This window comes from Gambusia affinis, linkage group LG10, assembly GCF_019740435.1.
Source record: "Gambusia affinis linkage group LG10, SWU_Gaff_1.0, whole genome shotgun sequence".
Lineage (NCBI taxonomy): Eukaryota > Metazoa > Chordata > Actinopteri > Cyprinodontiformes > Poeciliidae > Gambusia > Gambusia affinis.
This window is the reverse complement of record NC_057877.1, coordinates 24,458,915-24,477,849: the sequence shown is the minus strand read 5'-3', so window position 1 is coordinate 24,477,849 and position 18,935 is coordinate 24,458,915. Positions and strand designations below refer to the sequence as shown.

The following is an 18,935-nucleotide window of genomic DNA, read 5'->3' as shown; positions in this document are numbered from 1 at the left end:
GGTATAAAGGTGGGCTAAGGTTTTAACATGAGACAATTTGACTCTGAAGAGTTTTCATTATTTCCTCTTCAATTCTTTTGTGTCTGTAACATAAAATATAGAAGTTCGGACTTGCATAACTAGAACTGATTAGGAGGGTCATTTTGACCTCACAGAATCAATATGAAATGCTGCATGCATTACTGTCCCTCTACTGGTTGGATCCTTTTATGACAACCAGGTTATAGAGCACACAATTAATGGCCATAAATATGATTCATTGACTGAACAACACATTAATTTAGATAGTTTAAAATTAATAACACATGACTATTTGGAAAACTGATCATATTTGTTTTTAATGTGTTTTAACAAACAAGTCAATCTTGTAAACGTAAAGCGTAAAGGTTCATGAGCATTTTTTTTCAGCCAGCTGGCCAACAGTGTGTAGCAATAATTGGGGACAGGGCATGAACAAAACTATACACCTTTGAAGTGAACCACTCCAGCACTTTCACTGACAACCCATTAAAATGACTTCACTTCAAAGAAAAGCTATTTTTCCCTAATAATTTTATTTCAGAGAAAAAAAGACCTTAAGTAAAATTCAGCAATTGTGTTGCCCAGGTCAACACATCTCTAAATACAGTTTCCTTGCACTGAAACATAAAATTCATTACTGCAAGTTTTACTCTATGGCTCGTTTACAGAGCGGATTAAGTTGTCCTGCACTGGCAGAAATATATTAAACTGGGGCAAAAATTCAGATAAACGCTCCCAGAATGTCTTAAAATATAAATTAAACCATCTGGTTAAAGTATGGCAAAAACTGCCCCAGACTCACATGTTCTCTGACAGTTTGAATGTAATGACAGTTAAAAGCTGCTCATCCACACTCCATCGCACACACACACTGACACGCGCTGTCATCTATTTAAGTCCATAATGAGCATTCAGTCATTCAGAATCAGCCGGTGGAAAGACTGCGGCTGCCTGTGGTTCCCTTTTAAGTTCTGCTTATTTACCTAACCTCACCCAGACACACACACAAAAGTGCAGTTCACACACACAGTCATTGACACACATACATACACACACGCACACACACACACACGGGTTTACCCTGGCAGAGTGGGAAAGACTGGCTGGGGCAGAGAGGTTTAGACAGCAAGGCAGCAGACTGATGAGGTGGAAACAGACTCTAGCATCCATCTCCATAGCTGGGATGTTTCATCATTTCAGGCAAATTGAGAGTTACGAGGTAAAGATATGTTAGAAATGCTGTGGTGTGTTGCTCCACAGTTAAAGGCACAGGAACCATTTTTAATGCTGAGAATGAGAGCTGGGAGACACATTTTTGCGGCTCTCAGCTCACTTATATTATTAAACTCCCCACCAATGACCCTCATTAATTAGAGACAGTTTGTTATAGTTCAAATATTTATGTCTCTAAAGCACAAATTACGTGCCATTCATCACTTCTCTACTTATTCTCTCTGTAGTATCATTTCACCAAATAACAGCTTTAGTAGAGATGTAGTATTAAGCTGCTTTGTTCATTACTCACCATGACAACAGTCGCCCATGGAGAGGCGTGGTCCTCACTAGGGTGAATGCCGATGTTCCAGCGGGACTGAAGCATGTAAATAACAGGCTCCATGCTGACATTGAACTTTGAGACCCACGCCACCTTCACATGACCCTGCGGATCCTCCACAAATTTCATCTCTCTGCGAGGTTTCAAGGGAACACCTGCAACAAAAAGATAAAATAAAGAAAATATTGTAAGAGTTTGCTAATCCTTATTTTATTTTGGTCAAAACTATTAAAACACCAGGGAAAGAAAGTAGTTTTGATTTTTGTCAAGCTATATCTTAAAATAAGCTATATCTTGACAAAAACAAAAAGGATTTTGTAACATCCTGTTGATTGTGGACAGTTGTTGAGACATGAAATATGTAATTATAATGTATTATGCAATTCAACTACATAATACTTATTTCAGAAACACTTCACAACCAACACATTTTTATAACTGTAAATTTAGAAATAGAGAAGTTATTCAAGTAGGGTTTTTTTTTCTAAAGTTGCAACAGTCAAACTCTAACCACACTTCAGGCAGCTCTGCCTCTGTGTGTTAATCTGAGTCTCATCCTAAAAATATTTGGGTATTTGGATGGAAGTCAGCCGTACTTTGAACAGGCTTTTTCTTCCCAGTCAGATAAAGATTGAATAAATAAAAAAAGAGAAAAATAAGAGTGATAAGAATAAATCTAAAAAGATGGAGAAGTAGCTGTAAATCCTAAAATAAACACCCCAAAGTTCTTACAACAGGGAACTGGAAGGATTTATATTTACCTTTGTATAAATTGGCTGGAGCTTGACAAGTGTGTCCGCAGCCATTAAAGCAGCACTTTCTGGAGGACGGACAGTCGTGGTCTAATGAGCAGCTCTCGACACAAGCTGCAGCAAATCCTGTGGCTCGCTGAGGCGGGGGGCAGTCTCCCTGCCGGGACGATCTCAAAGATGCCAGAAACTCTCTGCTTGTCACACACTCTGTCTGTTTCTGGAAGAAAGATGCAACCCAGGAGGTATTATGGTTATTATTATGACCAAAGTTCACACACATTGTGGTTAGAATATGCAGTATCTCAGAATACACACACAAAATATTACACAGGCAAGGTAAATGTTTTTCATGCTATGATTCTGAAATTTATCGCTCACATTTCCCCTTTAAAAGCAAAAGTGTGAGTGCGTGTATATTTGTGTGTGTATCTCCGTGTCTGCTCAGATGTCTGCAGTTTAGCCAGATGTAAACACAAGCTTTACCTAATGGCTCTGAATTACCCTGTGGTCCTAACCAGCCAGCCAGTCAGTAACACGCTTCAGCTATTGTGATGAAAAACTAATCTATCTGAAAACCGCAGCAACTGGCTCTACAAATAATCATTTAGGGCCACACACACACATGCAAAATACTAGGGAAACAGTTGCACACTCTTCTGTATGTTTGGAGAAGCTCCTTAGATTTGTGACACAAACACACAAGGAAGTTTATACGTCCAGGTTCCCACTATAAAAACATCTTCAGTTTGGCAAGAAATGCATGTTTCTTTCTTCTTTTTTTTTTTTTTTTTACAAGAGAGACAATGCCACCAAAGTTGCAGTGACTTACCTCACATGACTTTGGAGAGAACAGCTTCCTGGTTTCCCATAATTCTTTGCATGGCTGAAGGCACTGTAAATAAAAACAAAAAACAGTATGGGACAATAAAGTTTGACACAACTTGAACTTTTCACATTTTGTCAAATAGAAACCCCATACATTAATAATTGTACTTAATTTGATTCTTTTGTAACAGACAAACAAAAGCAGTGAATAATTATGAAGTTATTATGTATCGCCTATACAAGAGTAAATTGAACAAACCTAGATTGAGTCTCACTCACTGGTCTGTGAGTTTGATTAAACTATGATTCATATTGGTCATGAGACGGGTGATGAAGGCAGCTCCACGGCGACCTTAGGGCGATGCGTTTTAAATCAGCTGCAGTCATGTTGGATTTATTAAGATGAAAGAGTAAACCATTTTAATGCAGTATAAACTGATTTATTATACTGTATCATGTTTAACAAACCACAGATATTTTTAATAGGTAGTGAAATCCTAATAACATAACTTTTATCTTTTGTTTTTTGCACACTTTAATTGAGAAAATTCAAAGATTATTTTTTAATTTCTGAAATTAATTAGAGTTTATTATGTTCTGAAACTTATAAAAGTGGAAAGTGTAGATCCAATGGAGATTTGGTTGGATTATCTTAAAGAATCAAATTGATGAGATCTATATTTCTTTTTCTACTCATTAATCTATCAATGTTTAGACTTATTATTACAAAACAAATGTGATAATATTCTATTGTCTTTACTTTATGAACCTTAAAATATGTGAACTTATTGCACCTAATCACTTTACAATTATATATTGAAAAAGAATCTAAAGAGGTTATACGTGTAAATAGTTTTAAAATTTAGGCAAAAGGGCGATAAATCAAGGTTTATACATTTGATTGATTTTAAATTATTGGTTCCATTGTTTCATTTGCACTATGTTTATGTAGAGGAAATGTCCAAATGGAGAAAGTTTAGTTTTGCATCCTTGTGCCAAAAACAAGTGAAGTCCATTCAATAATTAGGTGGCTTTAGGAGTTTGAACTTGATTCTGTGTAGGTATGGATTAAAAGAGGCTGAGCAAGCATCCATTCCAAGCATTACAGATATTTTAATTGTCTAAAATCCCAGTAGAAACCATTCAAGTTTGTGATCGTTATGAAAGAAAATCTGAAAAAGTTCAAAGAGTATGAACACTTTTGCAAGGCACAATCAAGATTGATTCCAGCTGACTGATCAAATTGGCAGCAATAACAAAATGTATAAATTAACAACTGTTCAGTTCTGTTCTGGAAAATGAACACAAGCATTTCCCAGAACAATTTATCCAAAACAGGAAAAGAATAAAGAAATAAAGAGAAGAAAGGGCCTAATGATGAGAATGAATAAAGTATCATGCAGTTAGAAGATTTCCAGCAGCAGATCTTATAGTATAAGCCAGCGAAATACTCTCCCAAAGCATACTCATCTGGTTTGCCACCTCAGTGAACTGGTGAGTGATGTCTCTCACCAAATTAAAACCAGACAGCATATAAAAACTGCGGTTTCACCCTGAACCTTTTCTCCCCCGCCTCCTTTCTCTCCATGCCTGTCTGTCTCCCTCAGCTTCCTGCTGCGCCTGGCTTCAATCATCTTTCCAGTCCATTCCCTCCCACCGACTCCAGAAGAAGAAACATGATTTAACAAATGATAGAAAAACTTCCTCTTTGTTCATCTATGTGGGTAAACTTAACAAATTCATCGAGGCAGGGCTGCTTAAAACGGTCTCATCCAGACTCTTGTGGTGGTAAATATTCAGAATGAAATCATGAGGATCAAAGGTTCTCACACAATCTTCTAAGCAAAGTCATTGAAGGCATATGTGCTTGGTTTTTACCATTTTGAAAAATTAGGGTACCGCTTCAACACCTCACCATAGAGTCTACTATTCAGAGGTTGCAGTATCTACTGTATTTGTAGGAAATACCAACAAGAAGTTCAGCACGAATGCTGAAGAAATAAGTACCTCATAGTTTATAATTATGTTTCACCTATATGCATTGACCTCACCATTACCTTTCCATTGTCTTGGTACTTATGCAGCTCCAGACTCTTTCCATTTTTCTGACAACAAAACTCAAAGATTTTTTGATTATTCTCAGAAATTCTTTAGAAAACACAAAGAAACTTCCAAGATTTTTTTCTGGGAAATTTACTTAGGGTGATTTATTTATTTATTTTTTGTTTACAATGGCCATAATGCATTGTCATAGAAATGTTCCCTGAAAAACTTTTAATAGTAAAATATGTTCTATGTTTTGGTTGTAACATGATATTTGAAGAAGTTCATAAATATGTTGGATTTTTACACAAAAGATTAAGTGTAAAATATATTATTACATATCTAACTCGATTCATTTTCTCTATAGCTATCAGAAAATATGGAGTCTGGATAAATAGAAATTACATTCTGATTCTATTAAGATCTTAAGTCTAACTTCACTAAATTAAATAAACTTAGGATACTTTGAATACTTAATAAACCAATCAGGCTCACAAACTTTGCATTCAACTCATATTACTGTATAATATAAGTCAGTTCTGGTCTACCTAAGACTGCAGGTGCTGCTCCTGACCTCTAAAGTTTGGTTGCCATCTCCCTGTGGGGGTAGATGTGTCTCACGTGGATTCTGCTGCATTGTTTCCAGTCTCACCTGGATAACAGATGTGGTAATGTGAGGACCATGTCCTTTCATTCTTCTACCTTCTACACCACCCAACCTTGTCTGCTGTATGAGAAGTTATTCAGGAGTTTTGTCAGCAGGTCTGCTGACTCCTGGGTTGCTGACTATCTCATAACCTCTATGACACACTACAGAGACTGTCACACTGGGCAGTGGAGGAAATCAATCAATTTTACTCCATAATTCACCTCTGTGGCACAGATGAAGTCACCCGACAGGAGGCAGTCCTCGATAGCTGCAAGCTAAAAATGTAAGTAAAAAAGAAAAACTATCTAGAGCACATAAACAGTTAGCAATCCATCAAAGTTCTGATAGATTAATTACTCTATATCTAAAAAGAAAGATAATACTTTGGTAGTGCTACAATATTTTTTCTGCAGCTCAAACTAATTTTTTCTTCATATTTGTTAAAAGCAAATGGGAAACAAAAAGTCCTAATTGTATAACATTATTAACAGTTTTAAAATATTGCTCTCTGCAAAGTTATCTGTTAAATGTTAAAACACTGGTTTGTCTCTTCAGTTTATGAAATGTTAAAAAGAGATGAAAAGAGTCTCGAGAACTATTGATCCAAACTAATGAAGGCAAAAAATATACAGGAACAAGAAATGGATTTTTGGAGTGTAACGGATGTCAAAGTTTACTGCTATCAATCATTAAGCAAAATACATAAGAAAACTGTATTTTCTTATGTATGAGATAATATTCTGTCTTTTAGCAGGCAGAATATTATCTCATTGTGCTTTTGTGACTATTTTTTAAATTTAAATTGAAACTTTTATTTAGAATTTACATTTGTATAGTTTCAATTTGAAAATTAGATCTTCCTAAAAACCACCTCTTCAACATGGCCAAACATCACACCAGCATTTACATTTAGCATAGCTTGTTGTATTTTCATACATGAAATGTATGTGGTATGAATTTCTATCCATTCATTTCTTTTGATTTTTATTTTGACCTCAACTTTGGTCATGGAGGTGCTTTTCTGATAGAGCCAAGCACAAAACAAAAAACTCAACCCAATACAGAACAAAAAGATCTTATCAGGAAATAATCAATAGTGCAGTAACAATAAACTGACTCAGTATCCATCATGTCCTCTTTTTCTCTCTCCGCTTTCTAAACCAAGCAATGTGATACATTTTATGACTCCCAGGGGAAAAGTTGCTTTAGACTTGGTTGACTTTGCAGAAGATCAAAACAGTATTTCACAAGAGAAACATAATCCACCATATCAGACATTGCACAATTCTCATATTCCCAGAGAGAAAAAGGCATTGATGCTATTTTTCGACCCTTGCTGCAGTCTGACAGATATGGCACAAACAATTCAGGTTAAAAAGACATTTGCTTATTTTTTAAGACAATGCAAGTAGACAATTCAGTTATGTTTTGTCTTTTTTCATGTTCAGTCACATCAGTTTAAATGTAATGTTTAAGGTAGATGACAATGTATTCCTAAACAAATCTTTTCACAGATTTAGTAAAGTTAAATAATTTTTGCTAATTAGTTGTTGGCATGTGACCCTGCACCACAAAGAACAATTCTGCAGAGATGGGATCTAGCAGACCCCAAAGTTAAGGACAGTTTACAAAATGTTGGGCCAAGAGTTGTAAAAAATTTTGATGCATTTGAGATCAACTTGCATGTTTCTCTGATGTTAGTAATCCATGTCTTTTTTGTAATTAACCTAAGACAAATATTACCAGAGGGTCATAAACCAGAACCTGTTATGTTGTGAGTTAAACAAACCTTTGGTGGAAAAAAATTTTGAGAAATGTAATAAAAATAAATCATTTGCAAAAGCAAAAGGCTGGAAATGGAGTGTGGAAGCAAACTGATAGAATATTAGGCAAAGCAGCAAAATAACAGAAGGATCCAATAACAATAATAAATTCCAGGTGCTTAAATCCAGAAGGAGGGCAGAGAAAAACAAAGAAGCAGGTGATCTAATTAGAGGTAGTTGAGTTACAGCTGAGGCAGAATGCAGGCAGGGGAACCTGAGTGAAGGAGGCTAATTTGCACAGGAGAAGTTGAACAAAATCTAAAAGGATCTTCAAACCAACTGAGACAACCTGACAGAAATCTAAAAAAATTAATCAAAGTGTACAAGGAATAAAATAAGAAACTAATTGAACAAACCCCTTGTTGGCACTAATAAATACAGAATTGAAAAGTATTTGACAAGGCCTAAAGAGTATATCCAGAAGAAAACCAAAGCTCAACACCTCTTGACCTCTAGAGATGGACAACAGCTCCCGTGGTTGTAGGATATACTTGTACAGACTAAACTAATGAATGATGCTAATGCTGTGTACAGATCAAAAAAAGGTCCAAGGCCTCAAGTCAGATGCTTGACATTTTGCTCTAGACACACATCAAATGTCGCCCGGTGGGAAGAGCCTCATGACTTTTAGCTTATTTCGCCTCTCCTGTTCTCTTCGTACAATACTAAATGAAATATTGAGAGTATATGACTTGCTTTCAGTTATTTACTGACGTTCACAACCCAGCTGCGTGCTCACAAGGGTCGTTTTCAGCCAAATGTGATGACCTGTTAACTCGCACCGGTTCCTACATCTCTTGGCAGGACACCAACTACATACAGCCATCTATGTCACGTAGCGGAGTCTCTCTGATTGATTGACGCTCTGCATCCAGCTGGAAAAATTCAGATTTTCCAAATCCAGTGACTTTTGCATCAGATATGTCGGCAGTGTTGAGTGCCCTTGATGAGTGTCGAACACTCAAAACACTTCAAGCGTGCAGCTCTAGACGCACGGAATATGCCTCGTGTTTTTATTACGTCTCCACATAAAAATTAAACCAGATACCCCAGACATCCAAATCATGTTTGGTTTGAACGCAGCATAAGAGTTATGCCACAGTCTCCAATTCTAAAATATCCCAGAAAAAATATCTGGTTTGAGTTTTCCTTTAAAATAAAATAAAATAAATAAAAAATAAAAAAAACCAGTGATGAAACTAAAGAAAACTTGTAAAACAGAAGAGGTGATAAGTTGAAGGTGATATGACTTGAAAATATTTGTGGTTTCAAGGAGGTGCAAACCTTCTACACTCAAATATCACTTGTATGTAATAAATCAATAAAAATCAAACACACTGCAATTGTGGAAGAGGTGCTGAGAGACAAGCAGTCAGTGTTGAACCTGAATGCAACACAATGAGTTATGTGTGTGAAAGCAGGTTCAGTAGACACGGTTAAGGTCAAAGTTGACAATGTTACTGTTTAACACAGCAAGACATAAAACAACAGGACCTAGATTAATGACTATCTGAGCCACTATGTGTGTACAATTTGCACAGGAGCTCCTTGCATATCTCTGTTATAATTAATCACACCATGGCACTCGGCCCTCCTCTCACGTCTCCTGCTATTTTATGGCTTCACCTGCCACAACAGAGGGATGACAGCCACAATCTGAAACAGGGAAGAAAGGAAATGGGAGTAGGGGGAGAGAGATGGTGGGTTTGGAGTGAATGGAAAAGTGAGTGTCAGTTGAAAAGGAGAGGGGAGATGAAAGACAAACAGTGAAACAGGTCCATGGAAAATGGGAGGAGGGAGGGAGGGTAAAAGAAAGACAGCCACCAGATGTGTTCAATCCCTAAAAACGGCCACTAGCTAAGTGAATACAACCTAAAAAAGCTTCTGTTTTTGAGTTATCTTCAAATAGAGTTTATATTTTTTTCAACTGATGAAAATTTCTTGAACTTTATCTCAAAGGTTTTTCTGTTTATTTATGTGCTTAAGCACAACCAGGACTATCCAAAAACCAATCGCAGAAATAAAATGTCACAATGTGCCAATCAAGAGATATAATGAGTATCAACTGGTTAGATTTTTTTCAATTATTAAAGGATAGAATGATTATACAACACAACCATTTAAAAATGCTCAATGTTTTGTTCTCTGATTTTTTTTTTCAATAGACTAATGTCAACCTTTGAACATAAACACATTTTTAAATTACTTTAGAGTTGTTTAGAAATAGACAACCCATTGTACATCGTAATACTCCCTCTGAGTTTCCTCTGCCAGCTTACAGGTGTGTAGTTATATGATTTATTCCCATACAGTTGATTTTTACCCTTGGCTTGATGTCCATCCAGATGAGTAATTACGTTAAATGTAAAACCCAACTACAAAATCTACTGCTGTTAAAAGACACTGACATAAACATTTGGTATAGTCCACCTTAACTTTGGCCCTCTGGTTCAAGGTGCCACTTACATTAATTGAATTACTTGATAATATAACATTTGAACCAGAACAACATGAATACACATACCATGTCACAATATGGATTTAAGTTTTAAAAGTTTTTGAATCAGGTATGGAAAAGATTTACTGACATGTAAGAAAAATACTATGTTCAATTAGCAACATCATTATGCAATTAACTGCCTCTCTTGGATAAAAAGAAAAACATTTTAAAAATACATATATGGATGGGATATCATTTTTGTTGTGTGGTTTAATTTCTGAAGAACATCTTAATATTCACAACCTCAATTGGGGGTTTAAACTCCAACACTGGGAACTTCTTGTTTAAAGGTTTTGAGTTCTAAAACTAAAATGGTATTTACTTGCATAATACACAGTAATGTGCACTACAGGCTTTAGAAAATGTAAACTTTGGAACAAACTTTTCAAAAATCCTTCAAAAATCTATGTATATTTTTTTTGCATAGTTTTGAATAAATATGCAAATCATTATATACTGAGGAAGATAATGTGCAATTGGAAAGGATTTTCAACTTGAGCGTATTAATTGGATAGAACAATGAGAAAACCAAAATAAAATTGGATATTAAAATGATCCTCTGTCAAAGCTCTGCTGCCATATGATGCAAATCAGCTTCAGTCAGTTTCAGTTGTACAGACAAACTAAATTGCAAACTAAAAACAAAGAAGTATATCTGTGCTAATTAAAATTTAACCAAATTTCTAGATAGGCTTTGAGGACGAAATGCTAAAGAGAGGATGACATGAGAGAGATGCTCAGTGACTTAATACTTCTGCTCTGTATGCTGTTGTACATCCTGCTGTCTTACACACCTGGTAAAGATTACTAAATCCACTCTGGGTGTGCGTGTGATCTGTAAAGTGAAAAGGAGAAAGAGATAAAAGACAGAGGAGATGGATGGATGGAGAATTGAAACAGAGCTGCAGTTTCATTTTTGTGAGCTCACATGTGTTTTCCCAGGAGAGAAACAGAGAGAGAGAGACAGAGAGTGAGAGAAGCAGTACACTGATGATGTGACACAAACCAGATGTGTTAGCGCAACATCTGCTCAGTTTGTGCGTCTACAATACAGAGAAACCGATGAAACAAAGGAACATATGAATATAAAGCTTCACACTCATGTTCATCTGTCATGTCATTTTGTTTATTCCTTCTTCTTTTTCTATTACTTTGCTGTTACTGTCCTGCACTGAGACAGCGATTTTCAGAAAAATAAACAAAATTTAGGTAAAATTGTTACCTATAAAAGAAGAAAATAGATACAGTTAATCAATTTGCAACTCAAGAGATTGAGGTTACTGTAGCAGTTAAAACACATACAAAAAGGTGTTTTTATACTTTTCAACATATATTCTATGTGTCAGTACAGCAACATAAGATTGCAAGGCTTCCCACAAAAACAGATAGAACTTACAAAATTTAATTCAGGTTAAATTAAGTCTAAAAAATACTTCAGGGTACACTCAGCATATTTTACATGTTCTCAAATTCTGTGAGAAAAACTGCCCCAAGTTTTCATACGAACCCAAAAGGAGCTGAGGGAAAACTATCTTTACGACTCCCAGCATTGTTCTGTTACAAGTTTCGAATGTCAAACTCTTTTAAGCACCGTATATGGCCAAAGGAGTTTATGAGACGATGCAAGTGGACCCAGACTCAAATAAAGTTGCCTTTTGTCAGTCTGGATTGCTTACAGCTACAAAGTTGCTTTATAAAGACACAACAACTTTTTACACTGTTGTTTTCTCTTTCATTGGGTTGGACTGATGCAGTTCAGACCCACACATGAAACTGAATGTTATTTTGAGCTAATATGAACGTTTTTCATTTTTGCATGATTTTGTTGATACACAAATAAGTGCCCAAAAAGGAGAGGCACTTATCAGACAATCTAAATCTATCTTGAAAAAATATGAATCATGATAAAACTTAAAAGGACATTAAACTTTATTTATTGTTCACTGTGTGTGCTAAAATATACTTAGCCTATATACAAGTTAGAAACCCTAAATCAAAAACAGATATGATAAACACACATTAGACATTAGAAAGCATTTCTGTTTGAATGTATGTGATCAATGGATCCTGCTGAGAAAAGCACGTGAAGAATATGAAACGGAGTTGAATTCAGAAAAATTGTGGAAGAAATTCTTTTGGAGTATCCAAAAGCAAAGCTTGAGACTGAGGCAGAGACTCACTGTCCAGCAGGATGAAAGCATACAGCTAGCTAGAGCTAGAATCGAGTGGTTTAGGTAAAAGGCTATTCAAGGGTTAGAGTTATTCAATCAAAGCCCAGGCCCAATTTTCACTATCTAGTCTGGCTGAACCTTAAGTTTTGTGCAAAAAGGGCCAAACATTTCAATCTCTAGATGTGCAAAGACTTGCACCTGCAATTGTAAACATAGATTGTGTGGCAAGCTTCTTCAGGTATACTTTGAGCATTGTTGCACTTCGTAACACTCTTTCATAAAAGTTACATTTGTGGACTAACAGTATTCTTGTCTTTCCATTGGACAATTATGCATGATTTTGTGATCTTCCATCTAAGAAAATAAGTAAATAAGGACACTGTGTTTTTTGGTTGTTATAATGCAAAATCTAAACAACTTTATTTACACATAGGTTAAAATTCTAGAATTGACAGTGGGTGTCCTTTCTTTTCAACATGATAGTCCTTTTTTCTATTGCACATTTAACTGAACAAGTGGCAAATACAATAAAGCTTTTTTTCTTTGAAACAATCATCTCCAGGAGCATAATTAATAAAAATAAACAGCATTCTCCAGACTTCTTCAACATTCCCAGTAAAGCAAATACACTCTGAGAGCATTAAACACAGTTGGACACCCTCTGTTGTACATTTCATTCTTTTGATTAATCTAAGCAATTATGGTTGAGGACTTGGATGTGTGCTTTCCTGTTATAATTTATTTTGGTTGGCCTACCAGGATGACTTTTACAAATTGGGCTGTATCCACTTTCAACAGACTGTTAGACAGTAAAAATTAACAATCTTGCAATTGAGACATAAGAAAGTGCACATGTCCGAGCAGTGTCATGATCTCTGACAGAAAGGTTTGAGAAAGTGTTGTTGGAGATTGACTTTATTTGTGCTTAAGTCCAAACAGCTAGATTTGAGTTTGAAAGAATAAGAAAACTAGGGCACAACCAGATGTTGGTTTAAGCTCAAAAGAGCTGCACTGATTTCTCTTTTTGTTTGAGGCAGCAGGAGGTAGGTGTAGTTAAAAGTAGAAATCAGATGTTTTGCTCAGTACGGTATCCCCTGACGGTTTGTTGGTGGAGGTTGGCTGATGTTGACATTAACCCAAGCTGACCCAAATATAAATACGTATACGGACTACTGAAATACATGCAGAGCAGGTTTCACTGTGCATGCCTATATATTTTTCTTCACTGACCTGTCATCTGAATTTGTACCAAAGCTTCAAAATATTTTAAGAAGTAAAATAGAACTCAGGTGTTTCCATGTGGGTTAAAGGTTTTAGATTATGTCTGAACCTCAGCAGGGAGTTCAAAGAGCCACTTTGTAGAAAGCTAGATACTCTATTTAAAATTGTAATTCATAGCATATTTGTATGCAAAGTCAGTTACAGCGGAAACTCAATCCCAAATTTCAGTTATTAAAAATATAATTTTCTTAACATGTTGGCTGTTTTTAATTATTATATTTGACTTGAACTCTTGATTTATAAAGATTAAATGTTTGAACTACACTTATAAAATACCAAGACATAGGTTTTAAGGTAGAAGCAATATTTAGCAAGATTAACAGACTTTAAGACTTTACAGACTTTGGTTGTACATTTAAGAAAGAGTTGAAATCCAAACGATAATTTGCTAATATTCAACAAGATTTTTCTGAGTTTGGCAAAAGAAAAAAAAACTGTGGTAAGATGTATTTGTGAATTTGTAAGAACGAACTAATTCTGAGATTTTAAGAGGTCATCTTTTTAGTGATATGGAAAGTTTATTTTTATGTGTTCAGTAGTTTTTAGAAGTCTAAAATGCTGTGTTTGAAACATACTATTGTGTATTTTTAAGGGGCTTTGTAATGTTTCACTGCAACTTTTCCAGTTGCTTTTCTCCAGTGTTTTGGACACTCTGTATTTTTTTAAGGTGTCCAAATAACCAGTTAAAGTAAATAGCAGCTTAAGTTTATTTACCTGAGCACAGCGTCTGTGGTTTTCACACCAATCCAGAACTTGGACATTCTGGAAGAGACAGAGAGGGGGAAAAAGAGGCTTGAAAGAAAACATTTAGACAGACAAATCCTTTGATACACACTCCCTACATTGAACCTATTCATAAGAAACTTCCATTTCATATGTAAGCAGACCAAAAGTAAAACGTCGTACATAAAAGATTGTTGGAAAAAAAAAGTATACAAGCAGAGAAAAACCTGCAACATAGACACCTTTCAGCTGTTTACCTAATTATCCTCTACGTGAAAAAAAGAAGATCTATGGTTGTGGCTGCTGAGGCGGCTGGATCGCGTCACATGGTGAGACATGAGCTACATGTGCAGTAAGTCAAGTGGGAAGTGACTCAAAAGCTCCAGTAAACATGAACACTTTAACCACTGTGACTGTGACGTAAAATAAAAGCCACATGAAGAGAAATAAAGATCACACATCACATCAGACCAATATAAATTTCTGAATTCTCCTTTCTTTGATAACAAGCAATTGTCCAAAAATACAATATTTCTGATAATTGAGTGACATAAAGAATGAATGCCTTAAAGATACTTGAATGCACTAAAGAGCCTAGATAAATATTTGACTATCACGGTTTATCTCACAAAACAGATTATATAAAATCGCAAATTTGATTTAAAGTTCCACAAAATATTTTGACATAATCTTTGATTTAATTAGAAGTCAGTCAACCTGGGGCGTGCTGTGGTGGCATAGGGGACAGCGTGACCCATGTTTGGAGGCCTTGAGTCCTCGTCGCGGGTTCAATTCCCGGACCCGTTGACATTTACCACATGCCTTCCCCCCTCTCTTTCCCCCTTTCCTGTCAGCCTACTTTCAAATAAGGGACACTAGAGCCCACAAAAGACCCCCTGGAGGGGAGAAGAAAAAAAAAAGTCAGTCAACCATATTCTTTAACATTAGGCCTTTCTAACCAAGTTTCAAGAAAGAAGAAAACTAAGCGAAATAAGCAGTAGTCTTAGTTGCATGCTGCTAATAACAAGTTGATTGAATAAAATGTTTTAATTATGAACTGCAATTCATTTTCTTAATAAACTCTTGTATAAGAGAAGTTGTCTGTTTTTATTCCATGCACATGTGCAGCATTATCCTTTTAAAGAGGATGCAACTGCTGAACTTATGCCTTTATCTTTTATTATCTTAAACACTTGGCCTTATCAGGCAGGTATGAAAAACAATAAATGAACTCTTTTGCTATTTTATATATTTTTTATTTCTCTATATTAAGAGTGTTGCCCCATCTTATTAGTTCATTACTAATTGGCATAAGCAATTCAAATAGAGCTAAACTTAAAACCCAACAAAGCACAACATTCGATGCAACATGTGATAATAAATAACTATAACATCTAAATGAATGCACATCCTGTATAATTTTTCCCCATAATGCCATAAAAAGGATAAGCAAAGAGCTGGGCAGCTTTTGACTTCCTTTGTTGAAACACTCATCGGTGTTGAAAGTGCTACTGTTGCTCTCTCTTTATCAACAAAATTACTTTGCTGCTATGCAACAACAAAACGGCTATTAGAAAAGGTGTGTGTATGCCTGCCTGTTGTCATGTCTGTGCACCTTGAGACTTGTGAGTCCCCAGTAATTGTGTCTATGCATGTGTGTTGGATAAGCCGCTTTAACAACTCTTAAACCCTCTCCCGAGTGAGCTGTATTTAGACTAAACCAATCTTTTATTTCGCACAGAGATACACCCACCTAGATCCTACTCAGTGTTTTTCTCTTTAATTGGCCTTTGTGCTCACTATATGATTAGGGTGATTAAGGGATAATTGCCAGGGGATCAGCACTAAGGTGAAAAGATTCAGACTAGGCATTAAGGGTTTTTATAACATGGTGAATTAAGACTTTAACCATCAGTATTTAACACATACATAGTTTTTTAAAACTTAATTCAGTTAAAGTGACTAACTTGGTCAAGGTTTTCAGATATTTAGAGAATTACAGAATGACTCAATAGGTTTCGAAGATGTATTTAAATTTAAGATTACTGGCTTTATAATTATAATTATGGCAGCACAGTGATGCAGTTGGTAGCACATTTGCTTTGCAAGAAGGTCCTGAAGACTTTCTGGAAGGAGTTGCATGTTCTTTGGCTTTAATTTAAAAACAGCAAAAACAACAAAGTTTCTCTCCGACTTCAAAGTCGTAGTGTAACAAGAAAAAATTATTAAACCACTTCCAAATGTTATCAGCTCTTCATACTGCAGAACACCAATTCAAACTCAATTGTCTGCTGCAATACTGTGCAGAGCTGCATAGCGCTAAATGATGTCACTAACATTTTTGAGCATGCAGAGGAATATTATTTTCCATGCACATAGCCTCATTTTATGGTTCCATAAAGTAACTATGTTCAACTGTTATGAAAATGCTGTGTATATATTAAAAATAACTTAAAAGAAATTTGATTTTGCATCTGACGCCTTGTAACCGACCTCTGGCTTTGCCTGCTATGGCTTTGAAATGCTGAGTTCCACTTCTTCTTTAAATACAGTTCTAAACTTTTGCACAACTCCATGCTGGCATGCCTTGGAATATATTCATCTTAATCGCCATTGTGCATTAAAAATCCAGGAAAAACCTTGTTGCCATTTCCACAAGAGACTCTCTGACTCCAATTATTCTTACATGCTGGTCCTGATTTTGAGGTATTTTCATGCTTAGTTAATTATGTACACCGCCAGACCAGATTCATACATTAATTTTGCTGTAAATATTTACGTTCTGAAAAAACCTGGCCTTTGACCCAGCAGTCTAAAAAATATTTCAGAAGCTATTTTTTTCCATTATACTTCTACCTGCCAAATAGGCAAGCTTTATTGACAGGTGCCAAAATAAGTACAGAGGCACAACCCATGACATGTTTATGCAATCAGAATATTTAATCTTCAAAGTAAACTGGTAGAGAAAATAATCTAATGTAAATCAAAATTAATATATCACTTGAACTCTGGTGTGTGTAAACTAACAGTCCTCCAACAATGCTTGATTATCTCTGGAAAGCGATTTAATGGCAGAGACCTAGAGTCAAGAAGCTATAGAGTCTCCATCTTCCAGGACATAGCAATCATAATTTCTTAAGTGGATGGAGGCTGGACTTCTCTAACGGACTGTAAAACATGTTTGTCATAAACCTATTTCCTCTCATGAAGAGAGAGCCCAATATTTCTCCAAAACTACTGTTATCTTTGCTGTATCATTCTGTTCTGTTTCGGTCTAAGGTCCCTGACCAGGGTGGGACGACCATTCATCAACTAGGAGATGGATGGAGAACCAGCAGTAACAAAATCTGAGTTACACAAACGCATGGAACACATTCGCTAAACTCTCTCCCATTGCTTCTCATCCAGAATATTCTCTTTTGGTCACTCTGTCACTCCTGTATTTTATTTGGACCGTCTAACTTCCCACATTTCTGTCAAATCTATCAAAAATGACAAGGAAGGACTTGATGGTGATTGCACTGATCAGTTGGGAGGGGTGCAGGAAAAAAAACAAGTAAGGACTTTTTAAAAGGTTACTAAACATCTCCAGATTTTCACAGAACATGCCTAAAGCTGCTGGACTAAAATCTTCATCATTCTTATTCTTTTCACGCTCTCTTTCCTTTCTTTGTTTTCTTGCCATTCACAAATTCAGTATCAGTAACCAAGCCTCAACCTGAACAAATAGATGTGCAGTTAGATCTATCTAAACTATTCTAATTGTTTCTGACAGCAAATGTGTACCATGAAATTGACTTGTGATGAATGCATATTTCTGCCTTCTTGCTATAAGACAGTGGTCAAAGCAAGGTTTTAAGCTGCTCATCCGTCTGTGACAAAACAGCTGCACATGTTGGAAAAAGTCTGGGGGCAACAGAAAAGGAAGATTGGGAAGAGGGTGGCTAAGAAAACAAATATACAATAAATATTAGTTATGGCAGTAATAAATAGAGGCTAATGGTAGTGAAACAGAATACAATAAATATTTTTGTTATTCTGCTATATTATAATAACAAGTCAATGGTTAAGCTATATGTGAGCTTCCTTCTCTGGAGATGTCCCATTCATAGACCTGTTCTTTTTGCTGCAAAATATGATTCATTTGAGTTTATCTGTTAAAAACCATTGCATTTCAGTGATACACAGTGATTTGTTTATTTTCCAATAAAGTTTGATGCTAGGACTCCTTTGAAAACTATCTTCTAATTATACTGACACTTGAGCCCCATGTACATCTCCATTCATTTTCTCAACTGTTGTTACTATTATGTCACAATTATTGATTGAATATACAACTTACAAGAGTCCGTGTCAAGTAAAGCTGAAAAAGAAACTACACAAGGACAGAAAGCATTGTATATATGGAGGCAGCCCTCTGTCTTTTGATAAATACAAAAAAGTATGTTGCTCTGCTTTTGCTTGGATAAACTGAACAGAACTCAGTCAAGAGAACATATGCTAGTCGCCTGCAGTCCATAGTAAGCTAGTCTGGCCATTGTCTTCTTATGCTATCCTCATGGATTCAAATCTCACTTCACAACTCAGTCTGG

At 35.8% G+C, this 18,935-nt stretch overlaps 1 protein-coding gene across 1 annotated transcript in view; it reads right to left on the bottom strand.

Annotated features, from left to right (window-relative positions):
- Nucleotides 1-18,935, bottom strand: part of anos1b (anosmin 1b) — a 43,962-nt gene that overhangs the window by 15,112 nt on the left and 9,915 nt on the right. The window contains exons 2-5 of the mRNA XM_044129988.1: nt 14,335-14,382; nt 3,158-3,220; nt 2,338-2,545; nt 1,547-1,731 (exon numbers count right to left, since the gene is read on the bottom strand). Of these exons, the coding sequence (XP_043985923.1) occupies nt 1,547-1,731; nt 2,338-2,545; nt 3,158-3,220; nt 14,335-14,382 (504 nt within the window). The remainder of the gene's footprint in view (nt 1-1,546; nt 1,732-2,337; nt 2,546-3,157; nt 3,221-14,334; nt 14,383-18,935) is intronic.